The 14,294-nt window shown below is 35.1% G+C and overlaps 1 protein-coding gene across 1 annotated transcript in view; it reads right to left on the reverse strand.

The window, feature by feature from the left end:
- Positions 1–11,507: 11,507 nt before the first annotated feature.
- Positions 11,508–14,294, reverse strand: part of NUDCD1 (NudC domain containing 1) — a 102,298-nt gene continuing 99,511 nt past the window's right edge. Inside the window, exon 10 of the mRNA XM_065903335.1 lies at positions 11,508–13,889. Within this exon, the coding sequence (XP_065759407.1) occupies positions 13,597–13,889 (293 nt within the window). The 3' untranslated portion in view covers positions 11,508–13,596. The remainder of the gene's footprint in view (positions 13,890–14,294) is intronic.

Consider the following 14,294-nt stretch of genomic DNA (forward strand, 5'->3'; position numbering starts at 1 on the left):
AAGTAGGTCAAGTGCCTGTCTATGAGCCAATCATTATGACCAGGGGGATACAAAGTACTGACTGACTTAACCTTAAGTGATGGTGCCAAGGGTGGAGTCAGTAATGCAGATATATGGTCTTAGAAAGAAATTATGGTATTGCTACCAAATTAAAGGGGAATGAATGCTGATACCACAGACAGAGGAAGTATATATTACAATGCTATTTCAATATGTTATTAGTAAAAGCAGAAATATGATGAAAACATATAATTAAACCAACAGAAAATTTTTATAAAACTCAATACCTAATCCTTAAATTAAAATTTTAGTAGATTAAGGAATCATTGACATAAACTGCATGTTTAAAATATACTGTTTAATAAAGTTTGACTTATGAATTCACTCATGAAACTATCCCATAATTAAGCTAAGGAACATTATCTGTTACGCATAATGTTTCCTTATATCTCTTTATAATTTTTCTTTGACCCCTCCTACTTATATAAATTTATTGGGTTCTAATATAAATTTGTTACTTGATAGAATTTTATATGAATCTAATGATACAGTGCATTTTAGGCCTTTTTTTTCACTCTGCACAATTATTTTGTGATTCATCCTTGTTGATAGTATTAATACTTTGCTTTTTTTTGGCAAGTAACAGTTTATTGCATGGGCTTCCCAGGTGGTGCTAGTGGTAAAGAACCTGCCTGCCAATGCAGGAGACATGAGACATGGGTTCGATCCCAGGTCATGAGGATCCCCTGGAGGAGGAAATGGCAACCCACTCTGGTTATCTTTGCCTGAAGAATTCCATGGACAGAGGAACCTGGCAGGCTACAGTCCATGGGATCATAAAGAGTTGGATACGACAGAAGTGACTTAGCAAGCAATTTTTACTGTATAGCTATATAACAATGTATTTATCTATTCACCAGCCATTTGGCTTGCTCTCAACTTTGGCTATTACAAGTAATGCTGCTATGTACAAGTCTGTACATGGATATATACTTTCACCTTTCTTGGATAAGAGAATGAGTAAGTGGAAAGACTGAGTCATATGATAGATGTATATTTAACATTTTAGAAAATGCTATTTTCTAACATGATTCTACCATTTTACACTCCCACCAGCAGTGTAGATTTCAGATGCTTCACATCCTGTCAAAACTTGGTATGATCAGCCTTAAATCTGAGGCATTTCAATAGTGTTATCTCATTGTGCTTTCATTTTGCAGTTTCCTAATGACTAATAATGAAGAGTATATTTTCATGAGGTTGCTTTCAATTCATATATCTTCTTTGATGTGATGTGTTCAATAATTTGGCCCATTTTTTTAAACTTTATTCATTTAATTATTTTCTTATTATGAAATTTGGTTGTTCTTTATATATTCTGGATACTAGTCCTTTATTAGATATGTGTGTGCAAAAGTTTCTCCCAGTCTGTGGCTTGTTTTTCATTTTCTTAAGACTATCCTTGCAAGAACATAATTTCTTAATTTTGACAAAGTTCAATGATCAATTTCTTCTTTAATGGATCTCACTTTTGGTGTTACACACAAGAAACCTTTGCCTAGTTCAGAGTTGCAAAGATGTCCTTTTATGTTATCATTTAGAAGTGTCAGTGTTTCAAGCTTTACATTAAGATCTATGACCCATTTTGAGTTAACTTCAGTGCAAGGCTTTAGGTCTCATATGGCTACTCTAACAAATTACTTCAAAATTTGTGACTTAAAACAACAGAAATATATTCTCTCACAGTTCTGAGGACAGAAGTCTAAAGTCAAGATGTCAGTGGGGCCATGCTCTCTGCAAATTCTGGGAGAGGATCCATTCTTTGCTTCTAATTTCTGGTGGCTGTCAGCATGTTGGGTTGTGGACACATCATTCTCTGCCTCCATCTTCACACAGCCTCTTCGGTGAGTTTATAATCTCTTATAAGGACACTGCAATTTGAATTTAGGGTCTGTCTAGATAATCCAAGATAATCTCTCAGTGTAGCTGAAGATCCTTAACATAATCACTTTCACAAAGTCCCTTTTTCTATATAAGGTAATAATATTCACAGGTTATAGGGGTTAGAACCTAATACCTTTGTGTAACTATTTTTCAGCCTACTGCAAAGGCGAAAATAGATATCCAGTTGTTCCAGCACCATTTGTTGAAAAGATTATTCTTAATTTTTGGGTAAAATTAATTGGCCATAGATATTCATTTATGCATCTATATCTAGACTCTGTTCTGTGGATCAATTGGTTTATCTTGATGTTAATATCACATTGCTCATTGACTTGATTACTAGCTTTATAATAAGCCTAAAGTCTGGTAGTATAGGAACTCTTTGTTGCTACTTTTGGTATTCTAGGTCCTTTGCAAGGACTCTACCAAGAAGGGAAACAAAAAGCCTACTAGGATTGATCACACTGAATCTATAGACAAACTTAGGAACTTGGGGATACATTTTATCAATACCAACTCTACTGATTTATGAACACTGTGCTATTGTAAATGCTATTTTTTATATTGTCAGTTTCTGGTTGTTGCTGTATATAGAAATGCAACTGAATTTTATATATTGATCTTATTTCCTGCAACTTTGATAAACTCACTTATCATTCCAATAGTTTTTACTTATAAATTCCAGATGATTTCCTTCATAAATGATCATGGCACCTGTGGATAAAGAGAGCTTTATTTCCTTTCCAATCTGGATTCCTTTTATTTTTCTTGTCTGACAGCTCTGGTTGGAACCTCTGGTACCATGTTGAATATAAGCAATGAGAGCAGACATTCTGGGCCTGTTCTCAACCTTACGGTAGAGGCAGGAAAGGATGACATTTAATTTTTCCCCATTAAATATAATGCTGTTAGCTTTCTGTAGAAGCCTTTAATTAGGTCAAGCAAGTTCGCTTTCATTTCTAGTTTGCTGTGATTCGAAGTAAGGGTGTTGGACTTTAATGTGTTCTTTATATTTATTGAAAGATCTTACATTTATTTTTTCTTCTTGTCTACTGAAATGGTAAATTTCATTGGGATATATTTCAAATATTAAACCAAACTTGCACTGCTCAGATAATCTCCACCTGGTCATGGTGTATTGTCCTTCTTACTGCCTTTATATTATTTTTTTTAATTTTGCTAAAATTGTGTTCTGAATTGTTACATTCATGTTCATGCAGGATATATCGGTCTATTGCTTTTATTGTATATCTTTGCCTGGTTTTGGTATCAGAGTAATGTTGGCCTCATAGAATAAATTGTGCGTATTCCTTCTGCAATTTTCTGGAAGAAATTTGTGTAAAATTGATATTTCTTCTTCAAATGTTTGCCAGAATTTACCTTTCATGCCATCAGGTCTGTGAGTCTTTGTGGGAAGTTTCTTAACTACAAATTCCATTTTAAAAATAGATATAAAGCAATTAAAGTTACCTATTTCTTCTTGACTGAGCTTTGGTCATCTGTGTTTTTTAAAAGAATTTGTCCATATTTTCTAAGTTGTCTGAATTATTGGTATAAAGTTGCTCATATTTAAATATCTATAGAATTTGTAGTGATTTCGCTCACCTCTCTCATTGCTATTATTGGTCATTTTTATCTTCTCTCTTTTATTCCTGATCCGGCTAAATATTTATTCATTTCGTCAGTCTTTTCAATGAACCAACTCTTGGTTTCATTGATTTCCTCAAATGTTTTGTTTCCTGTTTCACTGACTTCTACTCTATATTATTATGTTTTTCATCACTGACTCTAGGTTTAGAGTTTACTCTTCCTTTTTTAGTTTCTTAAAGTGAAAGCTAAGGTTATTGATTTGAAATCTCTCTTCTAATAAAAGCATTTAGTGCTATAAGTTTCCCCTTAAATACTGCTTTAGCAGCATCACACATTTTGATATGTCATTTTCATTCATTTTGGATACTTTCTAATTAGTTTGATTTCTTCATTGAGCTATTTAGAAGTGTGTTATGCAGTTTCTAAATATCAGATTTCCCAAAGTTCTTTCTGTAACTAACTTCCAATTTAATTCTGTTTTGCTCAGAGGACATACTTTGTATGACATTTTTTATTTATTGAGAACTGTTTTATGACCCAGAATATGACCTTGTTAAATATAAGTTTGCACTTAAGAATGTTTATTCTTAAGAATACTAAGAATGTTATTTGTTGTTATTTGGTAATGCTTTCTGTAAATGTCAATCAGGTCAACTTGGTTGATGGTGTTATTTGAATTTTCTATATCCTTGTTGCCTTTCTACTTATCAATAATTCAAAGAAGGGTATTTAGATCTCCAACTATAAATGTTGATTTGCCTGTTTATTCCTGTAGTTTCACCAGTCTTTACTTTTTGCATTTGAAGCTTTGTTATTTTAGGGGTATAAACATTAAGAATTATGTCCTCTTAAATGACTAATCCCTGCATTATCATGAAATGACTTTATCCCTGGTATTATTTGATCTGAAACTGATTTCATGTGATATTAATATGGCCACTCCAACTAATTTTATAGCAGTGGCTTTAAAATGAATATACATATAATATATATTATCATTACAGATGAATACTTTTAAATCAAAATACATACTTCAGTTCAGTCGCTCAGTCGTGTCCAACTCTTTGCGACCCCACGAACCACAACATGCCAGGCCTCCGTCCATCACCAACTCCCGGAGTCTACCCAAACCCATGTCCATCAAGTTGATGATGCCATTCAACCATCTCATCCTCTGTCGTCCCATTCTCCTCCTGCCCTCAATCTTTCCCAGCATCAGGGTCTTTTCAAATGAGTCAGCTCTCCGCATCAGGTGGCCAAAGTTTTGGAGTTTCAGCTTCAACATCAGTCCTTCCAATGAACACCCAGGACTGATCTCCTTTAGGATTGACTGGTTGGATCTCCTTGCAGTCCAAGGGACTCTCAAGAGTCTTCTCCAACACCACAGTTCAAAAGCATCAATTCTTCTGCAGTCAGCTTTCTTTATAGTCCATTAAAATGATCCAACTGTACAAGTTAAATGGGCATAGTTTATTGTGTGTAAATTATACTTCAACAAAATTTATTTTAAAAGCTGATATAGTGCTAAATATATATGTCCATTTGAAATAGTAATAATTATAGGTTTCCGGTTAAATGGCCCAGTATATTTTTCTAAATTAAATTTTTTATCAATAATTGTGGTTTTCTTTCTTGAGATTGAGTATAGCACTTAGCCATAATCGGTACTTTCGATGTAAGCATTCACCTATTTATAGACGTTACATCACTGTGCTGCCAATAGGTTACCAGTTACCTAGATATTTAGGCCCTTGGATAGCCAAGGTCACTTCTGGCCAAGAGCAACCTGATTTTTCTGCCCCACTGTGCCATATGATTTGTGTGTGCCAAGAAGCAGGGTGGAAAAATGGTTAGAAGTCTATGATATTGCTGGGAAATAGTATGGATACATGTGGAAGATGTCAAAGATATTTCCAGTTTTTCACCTCTTCTGTATTCATGTCTTTGCCACATAACTTTTCAGAGTACTCCACTCTGACTTTGGAATGAACTATGATTTGCTTTGGCTAATATGATGTTAGAAAATGTGACATGAGCAGAAGCTTGAAAAACGCTTGTGCAACTGACCTTGCCCTCTTGCATTCTGACACACAGCCATAACACATGCTTGGGCTAGTCTGCTGAAGGGAAAGACAGGTGGGACACAGGATGATGTGGCTGGCACTGGATCCAACACAAGTTACTTCTCTTGAAACGTGACTTGCCTGCTTTTAAACCCAAATATTTGCTGAAAGCAAAGTGAAAGGGTGGCTCCTTTTCCTTACCATGAAAGAAACTCTGGAACCCAGGTGATATTCATCTCAGTTTTCTTGTTCCCTTTAAGACACTAAGGGGTGTTTTCCTCTTATTTTCTAATAGATGCATTAAAGAGCAGAAAAACATGTTTTTATGAACCAAGACTTCTCACAAGAGTACTTATTTTCTTGGAAAACAGCACACAAATCTTGTAAAGTGATATATTACAGTCAATCAATGGTCAATATATTAGAATTGACTTCCATCTTTCATGAGAAAAGGAAAAAAAAATATTCCTTATATATGAGTGTCAGGAAGTTTTCAGACCCATAAAGAGGGATTTAACCAAAATCTTCTTATAAACACTAGTATATAGGATTCAACTGTAAAAACATTACAACTTAGTCATTCCCCTAATGAGGATCATTTCAGTTCAGTTCAGTCACTCAGTCATGTCTGACTCTTTGCGACCCCATGAATTGCAGTACACCAGGCCTCCGTGTCCATCACAAACTCCCGGAGTTTACTCAAACTCATGCCCATCGAGTCGGTGATGCCATCCAGCCATCTCATCCTCTGTCGTCCCCTTCTCCTCCTGCCCCCAGTCCCTCCAAACATCAGGGTATTTTCCAATGAGTCAACTCTTCACATGAGGTGGCGAAAGTATTGGAGTTTCAGCTTCAGCATCAGTCCTTCCAATGAACACCCAGGACTGATCTCCTTTAGGATGGACTGGTTGGATCTTGTAGTCCAAGGGACTCTCAAGAGTCTTCTCCAACACCATAGTTCAAAAGCATCAATTTTTCGGCGCTCAGCTTTCTTCACAGTCCAACTCTCACATCCATACATGACTATTGGAAAAACCATAGCCTTGACTAGACAGACCTTTGTTGACAAAGTAATGTCTGCTTTTTAATATGCTATCTAGGTTGGTCATAACTTTCCTTCCAAGAAGTAAGTGTCTTTTAATTTCATGGCTGCAATCACCATCTGCAGTGATTTTGGAGCCCAAAAAAATAAAGTCTGACACTGTTTCCACTGTCTCCCCATCTATTTGCCATGAAGTGATGGGATGCCATGATATTCCATATAAGCTTCTAACTGTTGCTTTTTGACCTGTTCAGGAGACAGGTAAAGTGGCCGTATCTCTTTAAGAATTTTTCAGTTATGATCCACACAGAGGCTTTAGCATAGTCAATGAAACAGAGGTAGGTGCTTTTCTGGAATTCCCTTGCTTTCTCTATGATCCAGTGAATGTTGATAATTTGATCTCTGGTTTCTTTGCCTTTTCTAAACCCAGGTGAAACATCTGGAAGTTCTTGGTTCACATAAGGCTGAAGCCTAGCATGCAGGATTTTGAGCAAAACCTCACTAGCATGGGAGATGAGTGCAATTGTCCAGCAGTTTCAACATTCTTTACTACTGCCCTTCTTGGGAACTGGGATGAATATTGACCTTTTTCAGTCCTATGGCCACTGCTAGGTTTTCCAAATTTGTTGACATCATCAAGTGCAGCACTTTATTAGCATCATCTTTAAGGATTTTAAATAGCTCTACTGGAATTACATCACCTCCACTAGCTTTATTGGTAGCAGTGCTCCCTAAGGCCCCCTTGGCTTCACACTCCAGAATGTGTGACTCTGGGTGAGTAACCACACCATCATGGTTACCAGGGTCATTAAGATCTTTTTTGTACAGTTCTTTTTGTATTCTTTCCATCTCTTCTTGATCTGCTCTGCTTCTATTAGGTCTTCACCTAATTTCTGTCCTTTATTGTGCCCATCTTTGGATGAAATATTCCTCTGATATTTCTAATTTACTTGACGACATCTCTAGTCTTTCCCCTTCTGTTCTTTTCCTGTTTCTTTGCATTGTTCATTGAAGAATGCCTTCTTGTCTCTCCTTGCCATTCTCTGGAACTCTGCATTTAGCTGGGTGTACCTTTCCCTTCCTTCCTTGCCTTTTGCTTCTTTTCTTTCCTCAGCTACTTGTAAAGCCTCCTCAGTCCACTTTGCCTTCTTGCATTTATTTTTCTTTGGGACGATAATATTCACTGCCTGCTGACCAATTTACGAATCTCTGCCTACAGTTCCTCAGGCATTGTTTACTAGATCTAATCCCTTGAATCTATTCACCACCTCCACCGTATATTCATAGGGGATCTAAGTCGTACCTGACTGGCCTAGTGTTTTTCCCTGCTTTCTTTAGTTGAAGCCTGAATTTTTCAATAAGGGGCTCATGATCTGAGCTACAGGCAGCTCCCGGTCTTGTTTTTGCTGACTGTACACAGCTTCTCCACCTTTGGCTACAAAGAATGTAATCAATCTGATTTTGGTATTGACCCTTTGGTGATGTCCATGTGTAAAGTCATCTCTTGTGTTGTTGAAAAACCGTGTTTGCTATGACCAGTGCATTCTCTTGGCAGAATTGTTAGCCTTTGTCCTGCGTCATTTTGTATTCCAAAGCCAAACTTGCCTGTTACTCCAGGTATCTCTTGACTTTCTACTTTTCCATTCCAATCCCCTATGATGAACAGGACATCTTTTTTGGGTATTAGTTCTAGGAGGTCTTGTAGGTCTTCACTGAACTGATCAGCTTCTTTGGCATCAGTGGTTGGAGCATAGATTTGGATTACTGTGATGTTAAATGATTTGCCTTGGAAACAAACATAGATTATTCTGTCATTTTTGATTGAACATGTGGGTATGTATCTTTTTGAGTTACTTTTTGTTTCCTTCAGATAAATACCCACAAGTGGATTTGTTGGATTATATGGAAGTTCTACTTTTGATTGAGGAGCCTCCATGTTGCTTTTCATAGTGGCTGCACTAACTTACATTTTCACCAACTGTGCACTAGAGTTCTTTTTTCTCTACTTCCTTACCGACACATTTCCTGTTTCTGTTTTTTTTTAAATAATAGCCATTGATAGATGTGAGGTGATAGTTCATGGTGGTCTTGATTTGCATTTCCCTGATGATTAGTGACACTAAACTCCTTTTCATGTATCTGTTGACCATTTGTATGTCTTTTGAAATATATTCAGATCTTCTTCATTTTTTAATTGGATTTTTATTTTTGAATTGTGTAAGTTATCTTGGATATTAACTCCTTATCAGATAGATGATTTTCTCCCATTCAGTAGGCTGCCTTTTCATTGTGATGGGATCTTTTACTCTGCAGAATCTTTTTCATTTTACACAATTCCATTTATTTATTTTTGCTTTTGTGGCCTTTGGTTTTGGTGTCAGATCCAAAAAAAAAAAAACATTGCTGAGACTGATGTCAAGGAGCTGAGTACCTATATTTTCTCCCAGGACTTTTATGGTTTCAGATCTTATATTATAGACTTTAGTCTGTTTTGAGCTACTGTGTATAGTGTAAGACAGGGAAGGTGAATGTCCAGTTTTGCCAAAACCATTTATTGGAGAAAATGTCCTATCCCCTTTATATATTTTTGGCTCTTTTGTTGTAAATTAGTTGACCATATATGAGTAGGCTTATTTCTGAGCTCTCTAGTCTGTTTCATTGATCTTTGTTTCTGTTTTTATGCCATGATTTTATTTTTTTATGTATGATTACCGCAGCTTTTTAACACAGTTTGAAATCAGGGAGCATGATGCCTCCACCTCTGTTTGTCATAATTAATTACTGACCAGGGAATTTTTGCACAAACTAACACCTGTGGACAGTGATATTTATTTTAGCTGACCAAAAATTAATTTTGTTATTTCACTAACACTTTTGGGGTTATTACAATCAATAGTTACACCTGACACCAGTAAAGTTTTCTAATTTTTGTAAACTGTTGTCTTTACTCTTCTACAGAGGCAAAGGAACACTCTCCAACACCATGAGAGTGTTTTCACTTTCCGTATCAGAATCAATCTCTAAAGTTTTTTGTCTTTTTGTTGGTCTAATGTTCACACTGTCTGAATCAGAAGTATATTGTGAAGAGCTATCGCCTTCTGAAACACTACTATGTTTGTTGCTCAAAGTATCTGCATAAAATTCACTTAAAATTCTTCACTCAAAATTTTGCATTGTGTCAATTCTGAAAATTTTACATTTATACTGTATACAAGACTGGAACAAAAGCCTAACGGAGCAAAATGTGAATGTTTAATGAACTCTTGATCAATTTTAAGCTCTAACAACTCTGCACAATAATGGTAATTCCATCACTCTCTAAAACCACATTAATACATCTCCAGTCAATGATGTGTTGAGTGCTTTGGCTTTTTGCTATGTTTTGTGGTTCCATATAAATTTCAGGTTGGTTCTATTTTTGTGAAAAATCCCATTAGAACTTTAATAGGGATTGAATTAAAGCTATAGACTGCTTTGAGTAGCAACTGCTTCCAATCCACAAGCATGTGATACTTTTGTATTTATTTGTGTCTTCATGAATTTTGTTCATTAGTGTCTTACAGTTTCCAGTGTATAGGTCTTTCATCCCCTTGGCTAAATTTATTTGTAATATTTTATTCTTATTTAAAGCAATTGTAAGTGGGATTATTTTATCTCTCTGATAGTTTGTTATTAGTGTACAGAAACTCAACAGATTTTTGTATATTGACATTTCTATCTGCAACTTTACCTAAGTCATTGGCTCTAAGTGTGTTTTTGGCAGAGTCATTAATTCATCATGGCATCTGTGGACAGTAACAGTTTTACTTCTTCCTTTCCAACTTGGATGCCTTTTCTTTCACCTAATTGCTATGGGTAGGATTTTCAGTATTATGTTGAATAAAAGTGGCAAGAGTAGGCATCCTTGTCTTATTCCTGACCTTAGCAGAAAAAAATTTTTTGATCATCAAATATGATGTTAGCTGTAGGCTTGTTAAATATGGCCTTTATTATGTTGAGGTATGTCCCCTCTAAACCCACTTTGTTGAGAATTTTTATCATAAATGGATGTTGAAATTTGTCAAATGCTTTTTCTGTATCTATTAACTGTATAATTTTTATCCTTCATTACATTAAAGTGGTAGATCACATTGATGAGCAGATACTGAATCATCCTTACGTCTCTGGATTAAATCCCACTTGATCATGGTGTGTAAACCTGTAGATGTATTGCTGAATTTGGTTTGCTAGTATTTTATTAAGGATTTTTCTATCTATGTTCACCACAGATACTGGCCTCTAAGTTTCTTTATTTGTGGTATCCTGGTGTAGTTCTCGTATCAGGGTAATGCTGGCCATCTCAAATGAGTTTGGATGGGTTCCCTCCTCTTCTACTTTTTGGAAGAGTTTGGGTAGAAACTGGTATCAATTCTTTAAATGTTCACCAGAATTCATCAGTGAAGTCATCTGGTCCTGGTCTTTTGTTGGGAGGTTTTGGATAACTCTCTACTAGTAAATGGCCTGTTCAGATTTTCTATTTCCTCATGATTCAGTCTTGGTGTTATAAATTGTTCACAGTAGTCTCTTATGACCCTTTCCTTTGGTTAATTTCATAACTTTATTATCCTCTTTCTGAACCTTTCCACTGGCAACTCTCTTGTCTGTTCTTGTATAGGTTCCATCCCTGGTAAAATGTCTTTCAAATACAACAGCTCCACAAATCTCCCATCTACTTTTTTACTCAAAGAGAAACTTCACCTAGAAATTACTAGACTTTTTGTTTTTAACTTAACACTGTATTATTCTTAGCACTGAAAATATGTTTTTGTACATAGCTGATGCCTACTAAACATGTTGAGATAATGAATACTGTTAAATGACTCCATATGAAAAACACAATATTATTTTATTACTATCAAACAGTTTATAAATTCCCATTTATAATTTATGGTAAAATCAGTAAAACACAAGGTACTACATTCATAGCACTTGTATATACTTCATTTAAATGCTAAAACATTGTTTAAATTAAGTTAAATGTTTGTGGAATTCTTGAAACATTCTGAGAAAACATGGCTTGGAATCACTGCTCTAGCCCTATTACTCAACAGAGACCAATATGCAAAAATATTTAGGATGAATAATCCTGATAGGTTTCAATTCAACATTAATCATGTTAAAAATAACATATACAAAGGGAAGAAAATTGACGACCATATGGAAATTTGCATATATTTATATATATAGTCATATGGTTAGTTAAGCACCACATTAATCTGTATTTTTCTTAAATTCCCTAAGAGTATTTATGATCTTTGAGGTAAATTTTAAAGAAAACTTAAATCTGTCACATAACAAAAGCTTTTAATAGTTCACCATCTAAATAATCTTTGTTTCATTGAATTAAACAATGAAACTAAAAAATTCTGGAAATATCACCAGTTTTTTGGTCCAGTCATACATTTTTTCCCCCCTCTGTTCATGATCTCATGGTGCTTGATAGTGATTTAGTCTGTCTCTTTCCTAGTATTAAAAGTACTATTAGAAAAAAAAAAAAAAGTACTATTAGGACTCCACTGTCTACAAGTTCTTAGGCCTTTCCCCAACTTTGTAGCAAGTATCCCAATACTTCTCTCCAGGAAAATGCATTCTGACAAAGTGCTGAAACATGAAAGTAATCCCCATCTTTTTCCTCCCTTTCTGTCTCTCAAACTTAGTTTTCCTTCTTTCACTAAAATTTAATCCAGCCAAACACTTGTCTAGATAAGCAAGAGATACGTAGGAACAAAGGTTTCCAATCTTGTATCTCTTTACTGTCTGTCTCATACTAAAATCTCAATTCTCCTATTGTAAAAGTTGACAAAAATTTGACATTTATGTAAGAAACATACAAAAACGGTTTAAAAGTAAACCATTTCCCAGGTAAATGCACACCAAAAAAATCCAAGAAAATAATGTAAAAAACTAAAATTCATGGCAAGACATATTTAATGTATAAATAGGATTACTTTTTTAACTGTAGAACTACAGGGAGAACTACAAGGATAAATAATTTGTATGGTACACTGTGATATTAACGGCTTCCAGTGTCATTCCACCTGCTTGCTATCTGTACCCTTGTATGCTCACCTCTCACACTGACTCTAGACTTGGCTACTTGCTTTGTTCAACTGAAGATGAGCAAATACGATGCAAGTACAGGCTTGATAAACTTGTACATTAGGGAATTGCTCTCTTGTAATGTTTTCTCTGTTATGGGAAAAAAACACAGTCTAGCTTACTGGAGGAGGAGAGGCCATGCAGAACAGAGATAGTCAAATCAGTGAACCATGAAAAATTATAAAACATCCTGTTTTAAACCACTAAGTTTTTGAGTGGTTTGTTATATAGCAATGGGTAAGAGCTACACTTTGTAGAACCTATCATCTCTATCTATTCTGTGGAAGACCAAGTGGATTTATAAAAGTTAAAATAAAGCTATACTTATTTTGAAAACACACCTCAGGTCTCTTCAGCAAACTTAAAACAATATTAGACCTGCTGTACCCATTATATATCCCCCTCTACACTAGCTATTCGGTCCATTTAACATTATATACAAGAATTAACTATTATCCTATAGGTATAGAAGTAGAAACTGTATCAGCGAACAGAATACATGATATTTTTGTTTAAACAATGAACTGTACATCTTTCATATAAAAGTTGAGATTCTAGCCTGTTTTTTAAAAAATTATACTTGCTAATATTATCTTTACATTTTTTTTACAGAAGCTATTTTCTCTAAATTTGCAGCTTCATTCCATAGCGTTTATAGACCCATAACTGCAAATATATTTCCAATATCCTTTAAAAAAATTCATACCAGGTAATTTTATTTAACACAGTAAAACTTAACAGGTTATAGCAAAACTGCTCAGCCTTCCAGCTACCACTGAATACTTCAGCAGTACCGAGACACCAACGTGTTGGGAGTAATTAATTTTCTGTATTTACCTTTATTAAAAAGAGGTTTTTGGTAGTGAGGACAAATAATCTCTCATTTGTTGCTTGAAAGCCTAAAATAGGATCATTGGTTTCTAGGCTTGCTACTTGCTGCTTAGCAACCTGCCCTACTTGCCTGCCTTCCTTCCTATTGTAAAGTACGGTGGACATGGGAGTGGGCTGACGGTAGATGAAAACTCGTCGAAGGCATTCACAAAGGGCTGCATAGGAGTAATTTGGAGCACAGGCAAAAAATTTTTTGTCTCTCTTCGATGCTTGGACATAGCCTGCCAAGAAATATGAGACAAAAAAAGAAAAACTATATATTAAACAGAAGGGAAAAAATGGTGATTTAACATTTACTATTTCCTTAATTTTATTACAAATTGAAATGACTAAAAATACACACAACAGATATTCAACAATAGTTAAAATTCTGAACCATTAATGACTAGCCACAATCAATCTTTCCCAAATGGTGCAAAAATAAAGCACTAATTCTTAAGGAAAAAGTGTTTCATTCATCTCTTCAAGAAAAGCACAACATGGTTCCCATATAACTTCCAGAAATAATTAAAGCAAAATCTAACACATTAAACACATGACAATTTAACAACCGAGTACATCAATCACAGAGATGGCATCTTTTTTTCTTACCAAAATAACTGGGAACATGTTTAGAGGATGTTATT

Source organism: Muntiacus reevesi, chromosome 12 (genome assembly GCF_963930625.1).
Source record: "Muntiacus reevesi chromosome 12, mMunRee1.1, whole genome shotgun sequence".
In the NCBI taxonomy this organism is placed as follows: domain Eukaryota; kingdom Metazoa; phylum Chordata; class Mammalia; order Artiodactyla; family Cervidae; genus Muntiacus; species Muntiacus reevesi.